Source organism: Brachionichthys hirsutus, chromosome 5, assembly GCF_040956055.1.
Source record: "Brachionichthys hirsutus isolate HB-005 chromosome 5, CSIRO-AGI_Bhir_v1, whole genome shotgun sequence".
Taxonomy (NCBI): domain Eukaryota; kingdom Metazoa; phylum Chordata; class Actinopteri; order Lophiiformes; family Brachionichthyidae; genus Brachionichthys; species Brachionichthys hirsutus.
Window position 1 is genome coordinate 11,019,369 of NC_090901.1, and position 18,527 is coordinate 11,037,895.

An 18,527-nucleotide genomic window follows, 5' to 3' on the forward strand; every position below is an offset into this window, starting at 1 on the left:
GTAATCTGGAGAAAAACTAGCATGAAGTTGAGTGTTATAAATGTCATTTGTCTCAAGATATCTAACCCCTCAATTGTATCATTTTAGAATCATAAAGTTCCTTTTTTTACTCAGTGCCCTGGAAGCAGTTAGGGGTACACGCCTTTAGAGTCTTGCAGTTTTGTCTCTTCCTTTTACGTATTTTCATATTTGTTCATGTTCATGTGATTTTGTTCACGTTCACCTGTGATGGCCTGTGTTCCATCAGTGCAAATGGACTTTTAGCATCAGTGGAGTTCTGACCCAGGACACATATTTCCTAGTTAATAATTTGCAGAAGCTGTTTTGCTCTGCATGTTTTTAAACGTGCTATAGCACCCGGAGGAAGCCAACGTAGACAAAAGAATATGGCTCTGGCAGTGCCTCGCATGGCAGCAGTCACCCACTGAAGTGTGAGTGAGCGTGTGAATGGGTGAATGTGAACTGTAAAGTGTTCCGTGCACCTCAAAGGTGTAGAATGCGCTATAAATGTGCATTCCATTTACCATTTAACAAAGTCACATCACTTTAGCAACTACATCGTACCACTAGATTAAACTTAATAAATCAATCTTCCTTATTTTTCAGGAATTCAGTTAAAATAAAATTTCAAATCTACAAACTGAAATGATTTTTAGTGCAAGAGTTCTGCATATTATTATATTTTAATTCTGTTATAATATTAAGATAATTTAGTGGGTTAAATCAACGTCTTTGTAGTGTTTTATCATTATCTCAGATGGTTTGTATTTGACCTAATGTTTTAAAGATGTGTATTTTGTCTTGTTTGTAAAGTAAAATTAATTTTGAATAGTAAATTGAGGAATTAAATATATTGTATCCTTTGATACAAACATAAAAACGGGAATACAATTACAAGAGCATCCAATTTAAAATTTATATACTAGTATATTTATTTTAATGATGAAATGAAATAAATATTCGACAGTTTTGCAGACAGGAAATACAAAGATATCCATTTTCTGTCTTCCGGTCACGAAGTCTCACTCTTATCGCGAGAGTTGGATAAGCGCTGTGAAAAGAAGCCGTCTCTCAGTCAGGACAACCCTTCAGCTTGTCGTAGAATTGAAAACATGTCTTTCCACGTCTACAACCGTATGAGCTTACATTATCGCTAGCTGGTGACGGTCACGGAAATATGGATTTAAATACATTTAATCGATCAACGAGGGAGGAAGTGGAGCTTGAAGACGGCGAGATCTGTGATGATGAAACGGAAGAGAGTCTGCCTCTTCGGCGGGGGGATGGTTACCGGAACGCCCGTGGAGCCCCTCCGCGGACGCGAAACCCCCGCCGTCATCCGCACAACTCTCTGCCACACCAGCCGCCGGATTTCCGCCACCTCATGCCGTACAACCGACCCCACGGCCCCGGACCCGGCCCGTTCCCCCTGAGCCACAGACAGCAGTGCGGGCCCGAACGGCCTCCTGCTTCCTCCCCTGCTCCCCTGCTGCTGCCGCCGGGGCTCGGCCCTCACGGCGAGACGAGTCCGCGGACGAGCTTCTGGGAGCGAAGCCACGATGCCCTGGGCAGGTTCAGGCACCGGGCCATGCCCAACGGCGGGCGCGGGCATTGGAACCGAAGCAGCTGGGGTGGCGGAAACGTCAGAGGCCCCCCCGGTCGTTACGGGCCCGGTGAGAGTCACAGGAAAGACTCTCCCTCCAGAAAACGTATCCTTTTCCTTTTGTTAAATACAAAAGACATTGATTTAATCACATATCATCTAATATTGTCTCATATTTATATCATTAATGATCCATATGTGTGCCTCGGAGCTGGAATTTATACATAGCATAAAGAGAGCAGCTTGTTCCTTCCAACTTCTCACTCAGACCCTGCTGTCGGATCTGTCCAGGTTCCCATTATAAATGAAATGGGTCCCAGTTCACAGCTGGATGAGGAACAGGGAGCCCTCATCCAAAATAATGGTGTTTTTGTCTCATCTGAACTGTCCTTGTGTTGGTGGAGTAGTTTACACTGGTGCGACTGATCTGTGTTCTTTGTTTGAAAAGATAAGATAATCAGCTGATCAACAAAGAATCTGATTATTTTAATTGATAAGTAGAAAAGCACTCAGAGAGCGCAGACCCCCGCCGTGCAGCCCATTCCCCTCATAATTAGATGTACACCGTCCACATGGTGATCTGGATCATCATTAAAAGGTTATAAATTGTTCTTGGTATCTTTACCAAAAGGAGTCTGGAGGAGATTTTCTGTTCCTTCAAATGTAATCTGGTGAGTTTATAGACCATGAGGAAGATCTGGAAGGTGGAGGTATAGCTCTTCTTTTCCCATGAAACCCTCAGGGGGAGCTGGACAGCGTATTAATGATGATTAATGATAATAATGTTTGTCTCTTAGCAGGATTATGGATAAACTGCCAGATGGATCTTGGTCTAACTTAGATCCCATTAAACTTGAAATCTGTTCTCCACTATATTTTATATATATATATTCATTATATAATATGACCACGGCTTGTAGTTTAATCTCTAGTTATTTTTGCTGTTTCTATGATAGACATGTTTTCCATAAATGTATGGATGCCGACGTTTTCTGTCCTTAACCTTTGACCTCAGAAAAGCTGCTGGGGAGGAATCATCTGAGGAAAGCAGCCCACGGCATGTCCAAACCAGAGAACAGTATTGATGAGTCCTTTGAGGACTTGTTGTCCAAGTATAAGCAGATCCAGCTGGAGCTGGAGTGCATCCGGAAGGAGGAGAGCATGGCCCTGGAGCCCAAAGCAGCCCCCGCCAGCACCCCGGCCCCAGAAGTCAAGGTCAGCATTGCAGTGACCAAACCGGTACAGGAAGAAGTTCTGGGTCCGGAGGAGCGATACGAGCTGGAGGCGGCTGAGAAGAAAGCGTTTCAGGCCTTCAACGTCAGACCTGTCCGTCACAAGCTCTCTGCTTCTGTCGACCTGGATGAGCTGAAGAGGAAATGGGCCAATCAGGAGATGGGAGGGGAGGCCAAGGACGAAGGTGAGCCAGAATAAAACTGCAGTTAGCTGTTACTGTTTGAGATATACCCGGAAGCTGATCTATTAAATTGTACACCCTGTCAGAAAGTTGGGTGAACAAATGAATGTTTCCTAAATGTTAATGAAAACCTTGACTGCACTGCTTTCTGTGATATATCCACTATTTAGTTGGTGATTGGTTTATTACCAAGTAACGTTGGTGTAAATTAAGACAAAAAAGATGTAATAACAGCTCTGTGAAGAAGATTGTTGAAGTTTAAGAAGTCGTCCGACTGTGGTTCGATTTTATCAGGGGAAAACGAAACAACAAAAGAGGACGGAGCGCAAACGGATCAAAAAGCCAGAGAGGAGTCGGAGGAAAAGACGTGTCCATTCTGCGCCGAGGAGACGGACAAAGACGAGAAAAGCGTGAAGCCGTGTTCGTGTCGGCGTGAATCTTCGGCCTCCAGCGAGGACTCCGTCGCCTCCACCGATAAGGTGACGCAATCGCCATCGTCGGTTCACCGGTTATGCTGAAAGATGAGTTTAACCGCATGTCTCTCATTCACCCCGAGCAGCCGGCGGTGAAGGTGGAAGAGGAGGAGCTGTCGGAGCTGCAGTTGCGGCTCCTCGCTTTGCAGTCGGCCAGTAAGAAGTGGCAGCAGAAGGAGCTGCAGGTGATAAAGAAGAGCAAAGAGCGAATCGCTAAAGGCGTCCAGGAGAAGGGTTCCGCCTCCACGGCTGCTCCACCCGTCAGGCAGAGAGTCACCACCAGGTCCGCCTCCTCGGCCGCCGCCGCCGCGAACGACGCAAACAAGATCAGAACCAGGTCCAGAATTCAGGAGCGGGACAGAGACAGAGCCAAGGTGACGCACAGGCCTCCAGACAGAGAGAGGCCCAAAGCCAGTCCTAAATCCACTGCCAAGCCGGCGCCACAGAGAGACAGAGCGCCGAGGAAAGCTCACCCCGCCAAGAAGAACGTCAGTCCAGGTGAGAAGGTCCCGCCCCCCGACTCAGTCGCAACATCCGGAGCCACTCAGAGGAACAAGACTTGGAAATAAAGTCCTCTCTCCAAGGAAGACACACAGAACTGGTGTTTTCATGAAACCTTCCCCACCGGCCATAACATTAGACTTTATCTACTTCAGGACTTGCGCTGGGTTTTTGTTTGTTTCCATGGTTACAAGTTGAACTTTATGGCATTAGTACTAGATGAGGATTTCTAGTACCAGAGAGGTGTTTTCAATGCTTTTAATTTGAATTTATATTGTTTTATTTTGAAAATATAACCTTTCATCAGATACGAGATTAACAGTCTTTAACATTGAAATGGAGTTTCCTGCCAGATGGAAACGCACCTCGGCTCGGAGGCCAGTGTGTCCTGCCTGTGTCTTACGCTGACCGTGCGTGTTACCATGTCCCTCTTAGGATCTACAGCCAAGCAGGCCTTCAGGAAGCAGCAGCTGAGGAACTGGAAGCTTCAGCAACAGAGGGAGCAAGAGGAGACACGGCGACAGGAAGAGGAAGAGCGCCGCAAACGAGAGGAAGAGATCCGCAGGATCCGTGATCTGTCCAATCAGGACGAGCAGTACAATCGTTTCATGAAGCTGGTGGGCGGGAAGATGAGGACGCGTAGCAAAGTAAGCTGATGAAGACGAGCGTTGCCGTGGATTCACATGTGGTTCTGCCTTCTCCACCTAGCATCACGATTGAAAGCGAATCGAGACGCCTCATCTGGCTGTATGCCATTAAGCAGTCTCACCGGAACACACCGAATTCTGCTTTTTCTTATTGTTGGGGGGGTGTACATGAAAATGTACAGCGAGGTATTGAAAGGGCATCTAGCAAAACATGCGGTCGATGCAAAGTTCATCTGCTGGTTGCAGATTATGCACGTCAACATTATAACCATGAGTGCGAAGACTAATAGCACAAAAAGGAAACAGAATGTGATGTGAAAGTGAATGCTGGACCGCTGGGACACCACAGAAGAAGAATGACAGGCAGCATGTTCTCCAGTCCACAGACCGTGAACGCAGGAAGTCGGCAGGCAGACAGAGTCTGGACTCCTCGGGGAATCTCTACCAGTACGACAACTACGACGAGGTTGCCATGGACACGGATAGTGAGGCGGGCTCTCCAGGTGAGTGGGGAACGTCCCCAACTTTGATCGTTGGTGATCCATCAGGATGAGACGGGTGGGGAGAACCTTCATTTCTGTTTCTCACCATCTCCACCCACTTCCTGTTTCAGTACCATCGCCGACCCGCGCCCAGCTGGAAGACGATCTGGGACGTTTCCCCCAGCTGTCTCTCTATGTGACTGACTCCCACCAGTTTGGAATGGTATGCCCCCCCCCCCACGCGCCCCCACCCGATCTCTGCCTCAGACTCAGGACGATGATGCGTTACTAAATTGAGCCCTTGGTTCTGTCTCTCAGGATTTCTCTCAGCTCTTCCGCTCCTCTGGTGTTCCTCCACTGCCGCCACCTCTCCCCCCCACGCCGGCTGAGTCGGACCCTCCTCCCAAGCCTCCCCTTGCCGATGAAGAGGAGGAGGAAGAGATGCTGCTCAGGGAGACATGTCTGATGTCCATGGTCAACAAGAGAGTGGTAACAACCGAGGTTTGTATCGGAGACGACTGCTCGCCCCTCTGTCTCTCGCCTCGCCACCACGTCCCGCCTCTTATCGCCCTCGTCTATCTACTCCTTCTGCGGTGTGTGTTCAGAGGAGCTCTAGCGGCCCCCCTTCTCCCAGCTTTCCTCCTCCTTCGGGAGGTGATCATCCGACCAGAGGGAACCTGAGCATTGTCAGCCTAAACACCGTGTCCCAGTCCAGAACGAGCAAGTTCAACAGGGGACACAACAGAGCTCCATTGGTGGTGAGCTCCACGCACAACGACGATGACGGGGATGCGAGGAGGTGCCGCGAGTGTGTGTGTAACGCCTTGTGGTTTTGCTGCAGCTGCCCAGACACAAGTCTGTGGTGGTGTCTCTCAATGATTCAGACGACAGCGACTCTGACTTGGAGGCCGGCAGCTCTTCACAGGCGACGTTTGGAGGACTGGAGTTCATGATCAAGGAGGCCAGGAGGACGGTGGAGGTGCGTCCACTTAAGTTCCACACGTCTCACCACTATGTCAGCCAGCGTTAAGCCGTGTAACGTAAACCTTCAGTCTGCTCTCTTGTGGTTAACTCAAGGGTCAAAGAGCAGTGTGTGTAGGAATCCGATGTTTGGACGTACAGCTTCATGTCACCAGCTCATTTTAATGGCATTTGTGATTGGTGTGTGCGTCCTAGGCATCGAAGCCTAAACTAGCGTCAGGATCAGAGAAGGAGAACAACCCTGTCAGAACTCCAGAGGCCTTACCTGAAGCCAAGAAGACTGAATACCGGCTGCTCAGGGAGGAAATAGCCAGGTGAATAAAATGCTCCTGTCACTGCACACGCGTTAAAGAACCACCAGCCTGTAAGACGGAACCGTAAAACACTTTGTGATGTTTAAACAGCAGGGAGAAGCAGAAGATGCTGAAGGACCTCGGTGTGAGGTCCGGTTCTTCTGCCGTTTCCGACTCTGTCCTGGATCCATCGGGAAAACCGGCCGAAGAGCTCAGATTGACCGAAGCGGAGCAGAAACTGGACAAACACAGGTGAGAGAGAGAGAGAGAGAGATCAAGGCGTAACTTCCTGTATCCATTGTGCTGTCCTGTAGTCATGTGATTGATCTGCTGTCTCAGGGAGCAGCTGCAGAGAGACGAGGCCGTCCTCAGACAGCTCCTCCAGCAGGAGGTGAAGAAGAGGGAGTCCCTGAAGGCCTCCGAGGTCAAGGTCACCAAACTGAGGGAGCAGCTGCAGGCCTCAGAGAAGATAGTGTTCGCCAACAAAACGCTCCTGAAGAAGCTACAGGAGCAGGTGGGGGGAGCAAGGAGAAGAGGAACGAGGCCGCAGCGTTCGTTTGCGTTTGAGCTGGTGACTGACGCGTGCGCCTCCTGCAGGTGCACCGTGTCGAACATCGGGTGTCTGTGAAGCGGAGTCTGGCTGCCAGGTTGGAGCAGGACCGGGCTCGGGCTCAGCTGATGGCTGGCAGAGGGTTGAAGCGTCGGTTGGACTCCAGCCAGATGCCGGTGAGCAACACGACACGACTGGTCTCTGCTTGATCCTCTCACTGCGCAAAGCGTTGCCCATTTTTGTGAAAGTCGGTGATATTAGCCGTCATTAAAAAACAAAAACTCGTTATTTATGAAGACGCCAATTGGAGCATGCTAGCGTAGAGTTCGCTGCCATCATCTGTTATGGATGGTTCTCCTGGACGCCTCGTCAACTCGATTTAATTTAGTCATTTGTGGACATTTTCTTACCTTCAGGTCTCAAACAGTTTGGACGTTTTACATGACTGAGTTAACTTCCTGAATAACCATGGTCAGGCTTGTTAGCAGCGACATTCTAATGATCCCGAGGCGTGATATTCACCAATATACAAGAATTTAGTATTTTACTTTATTATTCTTAGCTTGGCAGACACGGAATTTCACATTTATCTTCTGTACGTAGTAGATACAAGCAGATTTCACAATTTTAAATCAAGATCAATATTGTAAGGTGATATAACCAAAGACTAACAGCAGGGCGAGATGCATCATAACTGTATGGGACTTATGAAAACACTGTCGTCATAGTGACCCGTGTGCTGTGGATGCATTTCTTTTACAGAGGAAACAGGAAAATCAAAAGTTAGAATATTTATCTGTTACTTTGCAGTTTTATTTCATTAACATGTGGGTGAATGAAAATGTAGAGAATAGCATTGTGGTGTGCAGCACTGACTGAACTGACCCCCCCCCCCCCCTCCCCCAGTCCAATAAGCTGCAGCGTACGGATGGAGCTCCACGTGGATCCGAGCGTCACTTTGCAGAGCTGATCGCCCAGAAGCAGCGGCTGCAGCAGCTGGAGTCAGAGTACGCCCTAAAGATCCAGAAGCTGAAGGAGGCCCAGGCCCTCCACAACAAAGGGCCCCCCTTGGACCTGCCTGTGGAGCCCCCAGCACGAGCCTCCACCCCTACAGAGCTCCAGAGCCGGCTCACTCCTCCCTCCTCCGCCTTCCCCTTACCCCAGCCCTCCCTGCACGACCTCACCCAGGATAAACTCACTCTGGACGATGAAGACATCCCCGAGGTGGACGATCCTGAATCGGAGGCGGCGCCCGCCGCCGCCGCGGGAGGCCGCCGTCACTCCCTTCGTCAGTCCAGCAGCTCCTTCACCAAACCCAATCTGGAGCAGCTGAGCTCCACTCCAGTTAAAGACAGCGGCTCCTACAAACCGGCCAAGATCTCTCCCAGCGCCAGGCCTCCTGCAGAAGTGTTTACAGGGCTGGACGTCGACGCTCTGAAGAGGAGGTACGAGCAGCAGACCAGGCTGGGAGAGCTGCTGCTCAAGGAGCTGCACAAAGTGGGGGGAAGTGTGGCAGCGATCCATCCATCTCAGCAGGTGAAGGCAGGACATCTTCAGAGCTTTAACACACTAACATTTAGTTTTATTGTGTTCAAGTGTTGTTTTCCATCTGTTGAAGTCGTGTTGGTGTCGATTGGACTCGTTGATTTCACACTCATGGACGCGTCTCGCTTCCTTGCAGGCGGTGCCGCTGGAAACGGACGCAGCCGTGGGCCCCCCAGGCAGCACGGAGCTGAAGCCGGTTCCCTTTAGACCATATCACAGCCCTCTGCTGGCCTTCAGGTCGTACAGGTAGCCCACGCCTCAGATCACATTACATTCACTCCATGGATTAGGGGGTGAGAATGGATACGATTTCTACCATTCCAATTCCATTTTTGATTCTGTTTAACGGTTTTGTTCGTTATCGATTCTCTTATCGATCCTCATTTGGTAAAAAAGGAGGACATTTCAGCGAGAAACTGTTTAAGCCAGGGTGCGCCGCCCGATGGGGTCGTGTGTGGAGGCAAATTGATACACTTCAAACCTTTTCTGGTTCAGACTAAAAAACAAGGTTAATAAAGTTATTCTCCGGAAGTGGTTTTCTAGTTTTCTTTAATATTAATAAGGATACAATAATGTGCGTCGCTGTACTTGTAACAATTTATAGACACAAATTATACTATTTATAGTCGTGGTGGAGGAAACGTGCAAACACATCAATCAAAAACAGAACAATTTAATTAATTTGTCTCTTTCATGTAGCTTTGCAAGTAGTAGCTGAAGCTGCAGCGCTGACCGGAGTCGTTGGTTTTGTCCTCAGGTTCAGCCCGTACTACCGGACCAAGGAGAAGTTATCTCTGAGCTCGGTCTCCTACAGCAACACCGTCGAACCCAAGAAGAGCTTCTGTCGCTTCGACCTGACTGGAACCTGCAACGATGACGACTGCAGATGGTGAGGGAGCCGTCTTGCCCTGCAGCCTGGCGTGTGCAGCGCCTGCAGGGCTTCACGTCAGCGATCATTGCTTTAACGTGACCCCTCTGCCGTGCAGGCAGCACATGAGGAACTGCACGCTGACCGGAAACCAGCTCTTCCAGGACATCCTGTCTTACAACCTGTCCCTGATTGGCTGTCCTGAGACCAGCGTGGACGAGGACATCGCTGTCGCAACAGGTAGCCCACAGAAACATCGGGTTTTTTTTTATTCTATCACCAAGAATTTGGGACTTAACCAACTTCAATTTTTCTTTTTTTTAAGAAAAATACATGAAGAAACTTTTCGGCCAAAACAAAGACCGGATGGGATCTGACCAGAAGGCCGTCCTGCTCGTCAGCAAGGTGAACGAAAGCAAGCGCCATGGTTGGTATACTCTTTAATTCTACGTCATCATCACCACGAGAGAGTAGATGGCGGGCTAGTGAACTGTCCGTCCTCCTCCAGTCCCCCCCTTCACCACTTCTAAAGACGTGAGGAGGTGGAGACCCAAGCCTTTGGCTCAGAGCAGCAGCAGCCCGGAGGGGGACAGCGAGGAGGAGACGGCGGCGGGAGCTGTGACTGCTGGGCGACATGGTGAGGCGGAGTTTACTGATGCCCTTCATTTTAGTGAACATCAAAGGTTATTGATTGCTTTGGGGGATGTTCTGTTTCTCTGAGCTAAAGACGGTGAATGAACGGCATTTCCAGACTGTTGCTCCGAGTGAATCCACCTTTTTAGGGACTTTTCATTCATTCATTATATAATCCTGCGTACGTAACTCAGCAGCTTTCCAGTGCTGCAGATGTTTTGTTACTGTGTGTGTCTGTGCGTGCAAAAGTCACACATTTTGTATAGTTTCCAATTCCAATTTTTCTGTTTGACCAATAAGCTTCAGGTAACCTTCAGTTACACAGGTCTACATTTATAGATGATTAATAACATGTTTAGCAGACCTGGATGAATGTCATAAGATTATTTAGCTTTTTAAACTGAAGTTTTGTTCCTAATCAACATTAACATGTTATAATATGCACATTTGTTAATTAATTTAGGGATTTCAGCTTGTAAACAAACATACACAATGAAATATTAATCAGGAAGCATTGATCGTATTATTAAAACTAGCTTTTATTCTAATATTAGAGATATAATTGAGCCGATATCTCTGCAAATGAAACATGAACATAATGTTTCCCAATTTACGTCTTCAGGAGCTTCAGAAAGGTCCCACTAAATTCATTTTAGTGGCAGGCGGATGCTGATCTTGTTGGGTTCCATCTCCGTGTTTTAATGCCGCTGTCCCTTAAAGTCTCACCAGGATTCCAGCAGCATTTTCACACCATTGCATTACAAAATATTTAAATATTTTGCTGCATAATATTACCTGTTAAAAGATCATTAATAATCACCATCAGAGACTCGCATCTCGTCTGCTTGGGATGTAACATTTCCTCCGGTAGTCAGACAAACATCATTTGACGAAGTTCAGATGGATTCGGGGGCTGGTTTATTCGTTGAAACCTCCAGATACCGTAACGTCCGGACTATCGAGTGAACCGGATTCTAAGCTGCTGCATTCACCAGCTTTAAAAAGGAAAAAGGTTAAATACATATATATAGGCCGCAGGTGTAACTTTGTAATGGGAGACATTTACACGCAAAGGTTTTTTTTTTAATTAGGTAAAATGCTTTTTTTCCAAACACGGCAAATATAGTAGCCTACCAGAAAAGTAATTGATCGCTATCTTCATCGCGCTCCTGAGCACTAAAACCAATGACGTTGTCTTCTTCATGACTTTGTTACACATTCTCCATCTCTCTTTTGTTGTTGCTTTAAATGGCACTTCCAGTTCTTCACGCTGACCGATCGTCTTTAACTTGAAAGCTGGATCATGATGGTGTGTGTGTGTGTGTGTGTGTGAAGCGCAAAATGACTGATCTGAAGAGTTTAAAGTGCGTTTGATGTAATTCAGACAGTTATAGTAATGATTGGGTAGCTCTGACCCCCCTGCCTGTCTCTGCTAGATGATTGCTCCTTGACCCGCATGTCTGTCATGGATGTTTGCGTCACGTCGGAGGACAAACGTTACTTCACCTGTGAGACGGACGACATATCCAACCTGGAGACCAGCGTCCTGGAGAACCCGTCCGACACTCAGCTGTGGATCAAACTAGCCTTTAAATACCTGAATCAGAAGATGATGTAAGGCCCCGCCCCGCCGGCCACGCCTTCATCTTTCGCTCCTGCTCGGTTTGTAAGTTGTTTTGCTGCTGTGTAGGTCGGCAGCGGAGTGTTTGGAAGCCGCCTTGAACACTTTGTCTCGTGCTCTGGAGACCAACTGTGAAGACCCGGAGGTGTGGAGCCACTACCTGTCGCTGTTCTCCCGAAGGGGGAGCAAGGAGGAAGTGCAGGAAATGTGTGAGATGGCGGTGGAGCACGCCCCGAACCACAGAGTCTGGTGGGCCGTAAGTCTGGAGTCTGTCTTCAGCGTTGATCTGAATGTCTCCTCACCTGTGGCTCTGCAGAAAGACCAATTCGTTTCTCTTTCTCTCTCTCTCCAGTACTTGAACCTGGAGAGCTCATTTGAGGGGAAGGACTACGTTTGTGACCGTCTGCTGCAGTTTCTCCTTGCTGAGGCATCTTCTGGCGTCTCGGAGAAGCTGTCCTTCCAGCTGATGGAGGCTCTGCTCTACAGAGTCGACCACAATCTGTTCACAGGCCGGATGGAGAGCGCCCTGGCCCTTCTACAGGTAAAGGCACGGGCAGCAAGAGAACGTCTGATCATGAAACGCTTCTCTACGTGCTCATAACCTCCGTCGAGGCGAGGCGGAGGTGATGTAATCCCCATCCGTCTGTTAGCAAGATAACTTAAGATGTTCTGGATGGATTTGGATGACATTTTGCTTGCTATCATATTTTTTTTGCCGTTGGCAGTGTGGACCCACGTCTCACCCGTCAGACCACACACCGAACAGTTAACCTGGGTTTGTCTTGCAGAATGCCCTGAAATCAGCCCATGACAGGAGCATTGCTGAGCTCCTGACGGCTGGCGACCGCGTGCTGCTCTGGCTCTCTTACATCCACCTGACGGAGTTTGACCGGCTGCCGTCCAGCCTGTACGACCAGGCGGAGTCCTGCCCGTCCCGGCTGGTCAGCAGAGAGCCCTTCCTGCTGCCCTGGAAGTCTCGGCAGGACGTCAGCACGCCGCCCGACATCCTCATCGCTCTGTTCCAAAGTATGATGAGAGAGCGAGTCACGTTCTTGTCTCTACTGTGAGGTTCTGAGGTTCTTGTCCCGCTTCCCTTCTTAGACGCCATCCATCAATGCAGCGACGAGTCTGCATCTCAGAAAGAGAGGACGCTGACCTGCCTGCCTCTTCACACCAACCTCATCTTCCTCCACAAGGTGCTGGAGAGGTGAGTCTGCCGGCCGCTCTGAGTGTTTAGTTGCTCTGATGAGAAACTTGCAGACTTGAGGAATACAGATTAAGGAGCGATACGTGGAGAATCCAATGGCTTTTGCTTTTCAGCATTTAAAACAAGTTTTGAGTCGCGTGTGGTAACTCTTTCTCTATTTAAGCTTGTTTAAAGACGCTCCTGCCGCTGTCCCTGTAGGATTGAGGATGCCATCATGCTGTGCGTCTCCCTTCTGGAGGTCTGTCCCGAGTCCTGCACCCTCAGAGACACTCTGGCGAGCCTCCACATCAGCAGAGGGGACGGGGATCAGGCGGTCAGTATGTGGCTCCACGCTTTGGCCGAGTGTCCCAACAACGCGGAGGTCTTCTATCACTCCTGCAAGTTCCTCATGGCTCAGGTGAGTTCTGCTCAAACTGTGAACCAGGAAGCCCAACAGCCCAGAGTTAAAAACTTGAAGAGCAGTATTCCCGTCTCTCACTGGACCGGAACGGCAAACGGATCTGAGGTGGAGGAGAGATCTGAATGTTGCTTGTTAAACGGTCCTGGTTTTGTGCGGCAGGAGAAGTCGAGTGCCATCGTTCCTCTATTCAGGGGGTTCATCCTGAGCCTCTGCGAGGACCAGCAGAGCGAGAGGAACCCAGTGGATGTTCTGAGGTACGTGGCTTTGGACGCGTTTGAAGCTGGTTCATTTTGGATTGCTTAAAACGAACGACTCCTTTTGCTTTCTCCCTTTAGACACGTTCTAGGTTTCCCCACTAAGGAGATCCTCAGAGGTCCGATCATCAGGGAGCTTCAGGAGCAGCTCAACCAGCAGATGCCTTACCTCCACCTCATCCACTGGTCGGTTTCTGTCCTTCGTGATTCACAATCCGACTCTTCATTTCAGAGCAACACACATCCGAAACTCGCGTTCATCCTGCAGAATAAATCAAATATCACAAACTGGACCCCGACCGCCGCCAGCGGCTTCAAACCTGTGCTGGCTCTGAACTTGCTTCTCTGGTGTTTCTTTTTTCACGATTGCACCGACGTCTCTCGGATGTTAACTTTGCTTCCATGTGAAAAACACTCTTGGATATGAACCCCTGAGGTTTCTGTGCCGCTGCAGCCGCTGGCAGTGGCTTCACGGCTCCGTGGACGAGACGGTGGCGGCCTTCGAGAGGGCGCTGGGGTCATCCATGCAGCTGGAGGAGCTCCGCAAGCTGTGGCTGGAGTGAGTGCGTTCGACTTTACGCTGCTGTGCAAAGACGGATTACGTGCGAACAACCAGCGGGATTAAAGCGGCCTGTGTGAAATACAAAGACTTGCCGCCGTTGATCCAGTGTAGATCCGCGCCTCATTGCTGTGCGTTGTGCTCTGCGTTGCGTCACCAGTTACCTGCTGTTCACCAGCAGCCAGCAGATCCGAGGCGTGGCCAGGAACCAGTCAAAACTGCTCTCGGACCTTGTGCGGCGCTGCCTGAGCACCGTCCCATCCCGACTGGAGGTTCCCTTCAACCCGGCGGAGTTCTGGAGCTGCTACCGCTTCCACAACAAGGCCAGACTTTTAACCTGTTTCTGTGTGTCCCTGTGATATTTCTATGTTCTATTCCAAGCGCTCAAATGAACAGGGCTACCGATATGTATCGCTAACGGTAGAAACACTCTCCTGCTGCTGTGTCACTGTTTCCTGCTCTCGATCATTGAGATGCTGAGCGCTAATTATTCTAGTTATTCAGGTAAATTGTTATTCTGAACTTCACACCAATGAAACAGGGTCAGAGGTCAGCTGCTGGAGATGACTGTTTATCAATTGGCTCTCCAGGTGGTCGGTCTCAACCTTAGCTTGCTGCCGCAGTCCCAGCATGCACTGGTCCTGGAGAGGCTGAGATACGCCATGCCCAACAACATTGAGCTCGGCCTGAGGTAAAGCCCCCCCCCCCCCCCCCCCCCCCTTAATGTGAGTAGGGGTTACTGTTGGTATTTCTGTGACCTGAGGTCTGCGGTCTCCCAGGCTGCTGCATCAGGAGTGGCAGGACGGAAACACGGAGCACCTGAAGTTCCAGGGCAGGATGCTGATTGCTACGTCTCCAAAGTGTTTGGCCTACTGGAAAATGTGAGTGCGGTGGAATACCTGCTGAGCGTCGCTCAGAGGTTTGATGGAAAAAACTTTCAAAATCAGAGAGGGAAGACTGAACCAATCAGATTTCATCATTTAGTCTGGTTTTTTTTTGTCAAATAAATCCCAGAAAAAAACAATTCGAGTAGAGGTTACCAACCTGAAGGCCAGAATCCTCAAGGAGTCAGGATGTATTGATCTCGACTCTGGGTTGTCAAATGGATCTGGCTGGCTTCAGGCCATCTGACATTCCTCTGCTGCCTTTGAACGACTCGGTGGAGACGTGGGCCTTTACTGACCTGATAACAATAATAAGAACTAGAAAAGCACTCGGAGAGCTCAGACCTCCGCCGAGCAGCTCATTCCCCTCCTAACTGGATTTAAACCGTCCACATGGTGATCTGGATCATCGCCAAAAGGTTCTAGATTGTTCTTGGTATCTTTATACACCAACCATAAAGAGTAAAAGTGAATCAGAGTTAATGTGTAATTTTTAAACAGATTTTTGAATCCATAAATGCAGTTCTCAATGTTAAAATGTCATATTTTATCCTAACGTCATTCTGGATCCGATCCAGATGAAATTCAGTGGTGAGATAAATCATCTATTCCTGGTGTCAGTCCCAACATTTCCTGATAACCTCTTGAGTTATCTTGCTGACAGGCGAACGGACGGACAGACAAACGGCGGTGATTACATTACCGCCGCCTCGGCAGCGGTAACAATAGTAGAATATTAACGATTCTCTGACCGACTGTTTGTCTCTTGGCAGCGTGATTGCCGTGGAGAGGGAGCTAAAGGAGCGATCTGAGGTGAGTTAGTGACAGACAGGATGTGACATCACAGTTTACAGTTTGAATTGACCCTCGGCTGCTGAGAGGCTTTACTGCGACTGAATCTGGTTTCTTCCCCTGCAGGTTTTACCATCTAATGTTTAAAGAGGCGGTTTAGCTATACGCGTTTGCTTTATTGATCACGCCGTGACTTAAACGTCTGATTCCTTCTGATCCTGCGGTCTTACTGACCTGATGCTCTGCCGTCTGCCGTGTTTGTTTTCTCCCCTCCCTATTTCACATTTTTCTCTCACAGGTGCGACTTCTCTATCAGCAGGCGCTCCACAACCTCCCTCTGTGTACCGCCCTGTGGAAAGATGTAATTCACCTTGTCCATTTTCACCTAACGCATGTAACGGTCTGTCTGCACTCGGTCACTTCATGTGTCTCAGGATCAATCAGTATGCAAGAATTCTGTGCTATTACACATTGGGCAGGAGCTACTTCTCTTATGAGCTGAGACTGAAGCTGCTAACAGCTGCTAGCGGCCCATCGCTAACAACGTCTCCAATGACGAGCTAAAGCAGACGTACAGCCTGCTGCTAACAATCTGCTTATTTTAGCCAGCCGCTAACATCCAGCCCACCTTCGTCAAATGGCTCACTGCTAACAGTTCCTTGCTAATGGCCAGCTTCTCATGACCCACTGCGAACAGTCTACAAAAGTCAGCCTTCATCTTTTAGCCCATTCCTAACAGACTTAGCTCCCTGCTAACAGGCTGTTGCTAAATTACTGCACATAAATAGTTTTAAAATTCTATGAACTGACTACCCGGACTGAAGAGACACCTGAGATGACGCAACAAAGCCTTTGTTTTGTTTAACACCTGGATGCACATCTGTTCACCTGCTGCCCTTCCCCATTCTCACCCCCCCCTCTCTCTCACAGAGGCTGCTGTTCGAGGCAGCACAAGGGGGACAGACGGACAGACTGGCGCGGCTGCTGGACAGGTGTCAGCAGGTGGGCGTGAGTCTCAGTGAGTGATCAGACAGAGGATCAGTCAGTGGCACTCGTCAGCTGCACAATAAACTCGATGAGAATCAATAGATCAGTCAGCTGTAGATGAGACAGGCGTCCCGCCAGCACCTTGTCCGGGACACCTGGAGACGCCTCCCGTGTGTCTGGAGCTGCTTGACTACGTGAGTATGAGCTGCTGCTGCTGCTGCTGAGTGACAGTGTTGCTTTATTCTTCATGTCCTCCCCTTTTTTGTTCCCGTCGCCTTTTTATTTGGATTTCATTTCCTCCCTTTTATTTTCAATTCCCCTAGAGGGAGGGAGGGAGGGTGGGTGGGGGGGACAGATGTGACATTACTGAGGTGTTCGAATCCACCCCCCCCACCCCCCACCCCCACCCATGTGTCTTTTTAAAGGGTGTCTTCTGTTTTGTCGCCTGAGGGAAAGCCTCTATTCTGTTAAACTGATCAAACGGAAATCTTTTGAGAATCCATTTGAGTGTTTCGCCGCAGCGTTTTCTATTCGGCATCTCGGGTCTGAATGTGAGACAGAGACTGATCCAGAGACTGATCCACGTCCAGACCGGCACCACTATTACAGTCAGGACCTCGCTAACATGATCTTATGTGCAATTTGTTTTTGTTTTTGTTTTTGTTTCGGGTGGGGGGGCGGGCGGGTTTGTCAAAATTCTCATGATTAAAGAGTATTAATAGCAAGGAGCGGAGACGAGTCCTTCCACTGTTTTTGTTGTCATATGTTGAATTTATAATTAAATTATTTTCTACTGAGAAAGTGTCTTGGGTTTTATTGTCATGAGTCTTATTGATCACTGTCCTCTCTTTATAAATAAACCATGGAAAAAAGTTTTATTATTAAAACCAAAACAGGCTGGTAACTGGAAAATCAAGATGTCTCTTGGGAGACAGTCCAACATGATGCAGCAGCAGAAGTGAACTAAACGCATTATGTCTGACGTACACAGTCAAAATGATTAGTTTGCAAAATATTATCTGTAAACAAACTATCTTTTGAGACACAGAAGCTAAAACTAATGAACAAAATATACATTTGGCATCATTCCTGGTAAAAGTGTGTATTATATGTGTGTGTGCATATATTAAGAATTTCTCAAGGATAGGTAGAACCAGCTACTAAGGTAACGTTTTTTTTAAAACATTTCTAAATGCCAAAAAAGGCTTTGGAGTGCTCCATCCATTACACATTGAAGAACATAAAGCTAGTATATCCCAGAATGCGGAAAAGAAAAGAGTCAGACTAGCTGCCTGAAGCGAAACTACGGTGGCTGAGTGAGCACAAAACAAGTTAATGAAAAATTCAAATGAGTAAAACGTGAAGAACGTGGTGGAGAGAAGGTGAACTATGCTGCAAATTCGTGATTTACCCAACAGTGTCAGGACTCCATCTCCCACAATCCTTTGAGACCACTCAGGTGTGGCACTGATTAAGAGTTGGCGGTCCGCTGCTTGAATGATCAGTATTGCTGCCCCCACTGTTCTGTGGAGGTGGAGCTGCAGGGCGGAGGGAGCGGACCTCAGACCGACGTTCATCGAAACATCCCAACGCCTTCACACCTGCACACACCTGGACAGCTGCTGCTTAGCCCCGCCCATGGCTCCTGTTTAAAAATCAGAAAGATTTGATGGTGAGTAACGATTCTGCATGACTCATAATAATTCACTAACACACAACCGCATACACACGATCAGAGTCATAACGCTCTTCCTCCTCACCTCTCAGGGTGACATTCTGCTCAGGAAACTTTGTAGCATGTCCTCAGCCTATCAGGAAGAAGGCCCTTGACCA

General features: G+C 48.6%; 1 protein-coding gene across 1 annotated transcript; it reads left to right on the forward strand.

Moving 5' to 3' along the window:
* The first annotated feature begins 1,177 nt into the window (after nucleotides 1-1,177).
* LOC137893937 (zinc finger C3H1 domain-containing protein) lies at nucleotides 1,178-17,363 on the forward strand. Its single transcript, XM_068739391.1, has 35 exons — nucleotides 1,178-1,709; nucleotides 2,619-3,020; nucleotides 3,312-3,517; nucleotides 3,577-3,988; nucleotides 4,427-4,638; nucleotides 5,018-5,141; nucleotides 5,252-5,343; nucleotides 5,439-5,621; nucleotides 5,726-5,878; nucleotides 5,962-6,099; nucleotides 6,297-6,415; nucleotides 6,506-6,646; nucleotides 6,734-6,908; nucleotides 6,992-7,120; nucleotides 7,851-8,486; nucleotides 8,626-8,735; nucleotides 9,247-9,378; nucleotides 9,476-9,597; nucleotides 9,683-9,784; nucleotides 9,866-9,994; nucleotides 11,427-11,604; nucleotides 11,681-11,867; nucleotides 11,964-12,152; nucleotides 12,400-12,637; nucleotides 12,713-12,818; nucleotides 13,017-13,215; nucleotides 13,378-13,472; nucleotides 13,554-13,658; nucleotides 13,927-14,031; nucleotides 14,141-14,354; nucleotides 14,622-14,722; nucleotides 14,811-14,912; nucleotides 15,689-15,728; nucleotides 16,006-16,068; nucleotides 16,638-17,363. The coding sequence occupies exons 1-35, from the start codon at nucleotides 1,178-1,180 to the stop codon at nucleotides 16,731-16,733; spliced, it is 6,267 nt and encodes a 2,088-aa protein (XP_068595492.1). The 3' UTR covers nucleotides 16,734-17,363.
* Nucleotides 17,364-18,527: the final 1,164 nt, after the last annotated feature.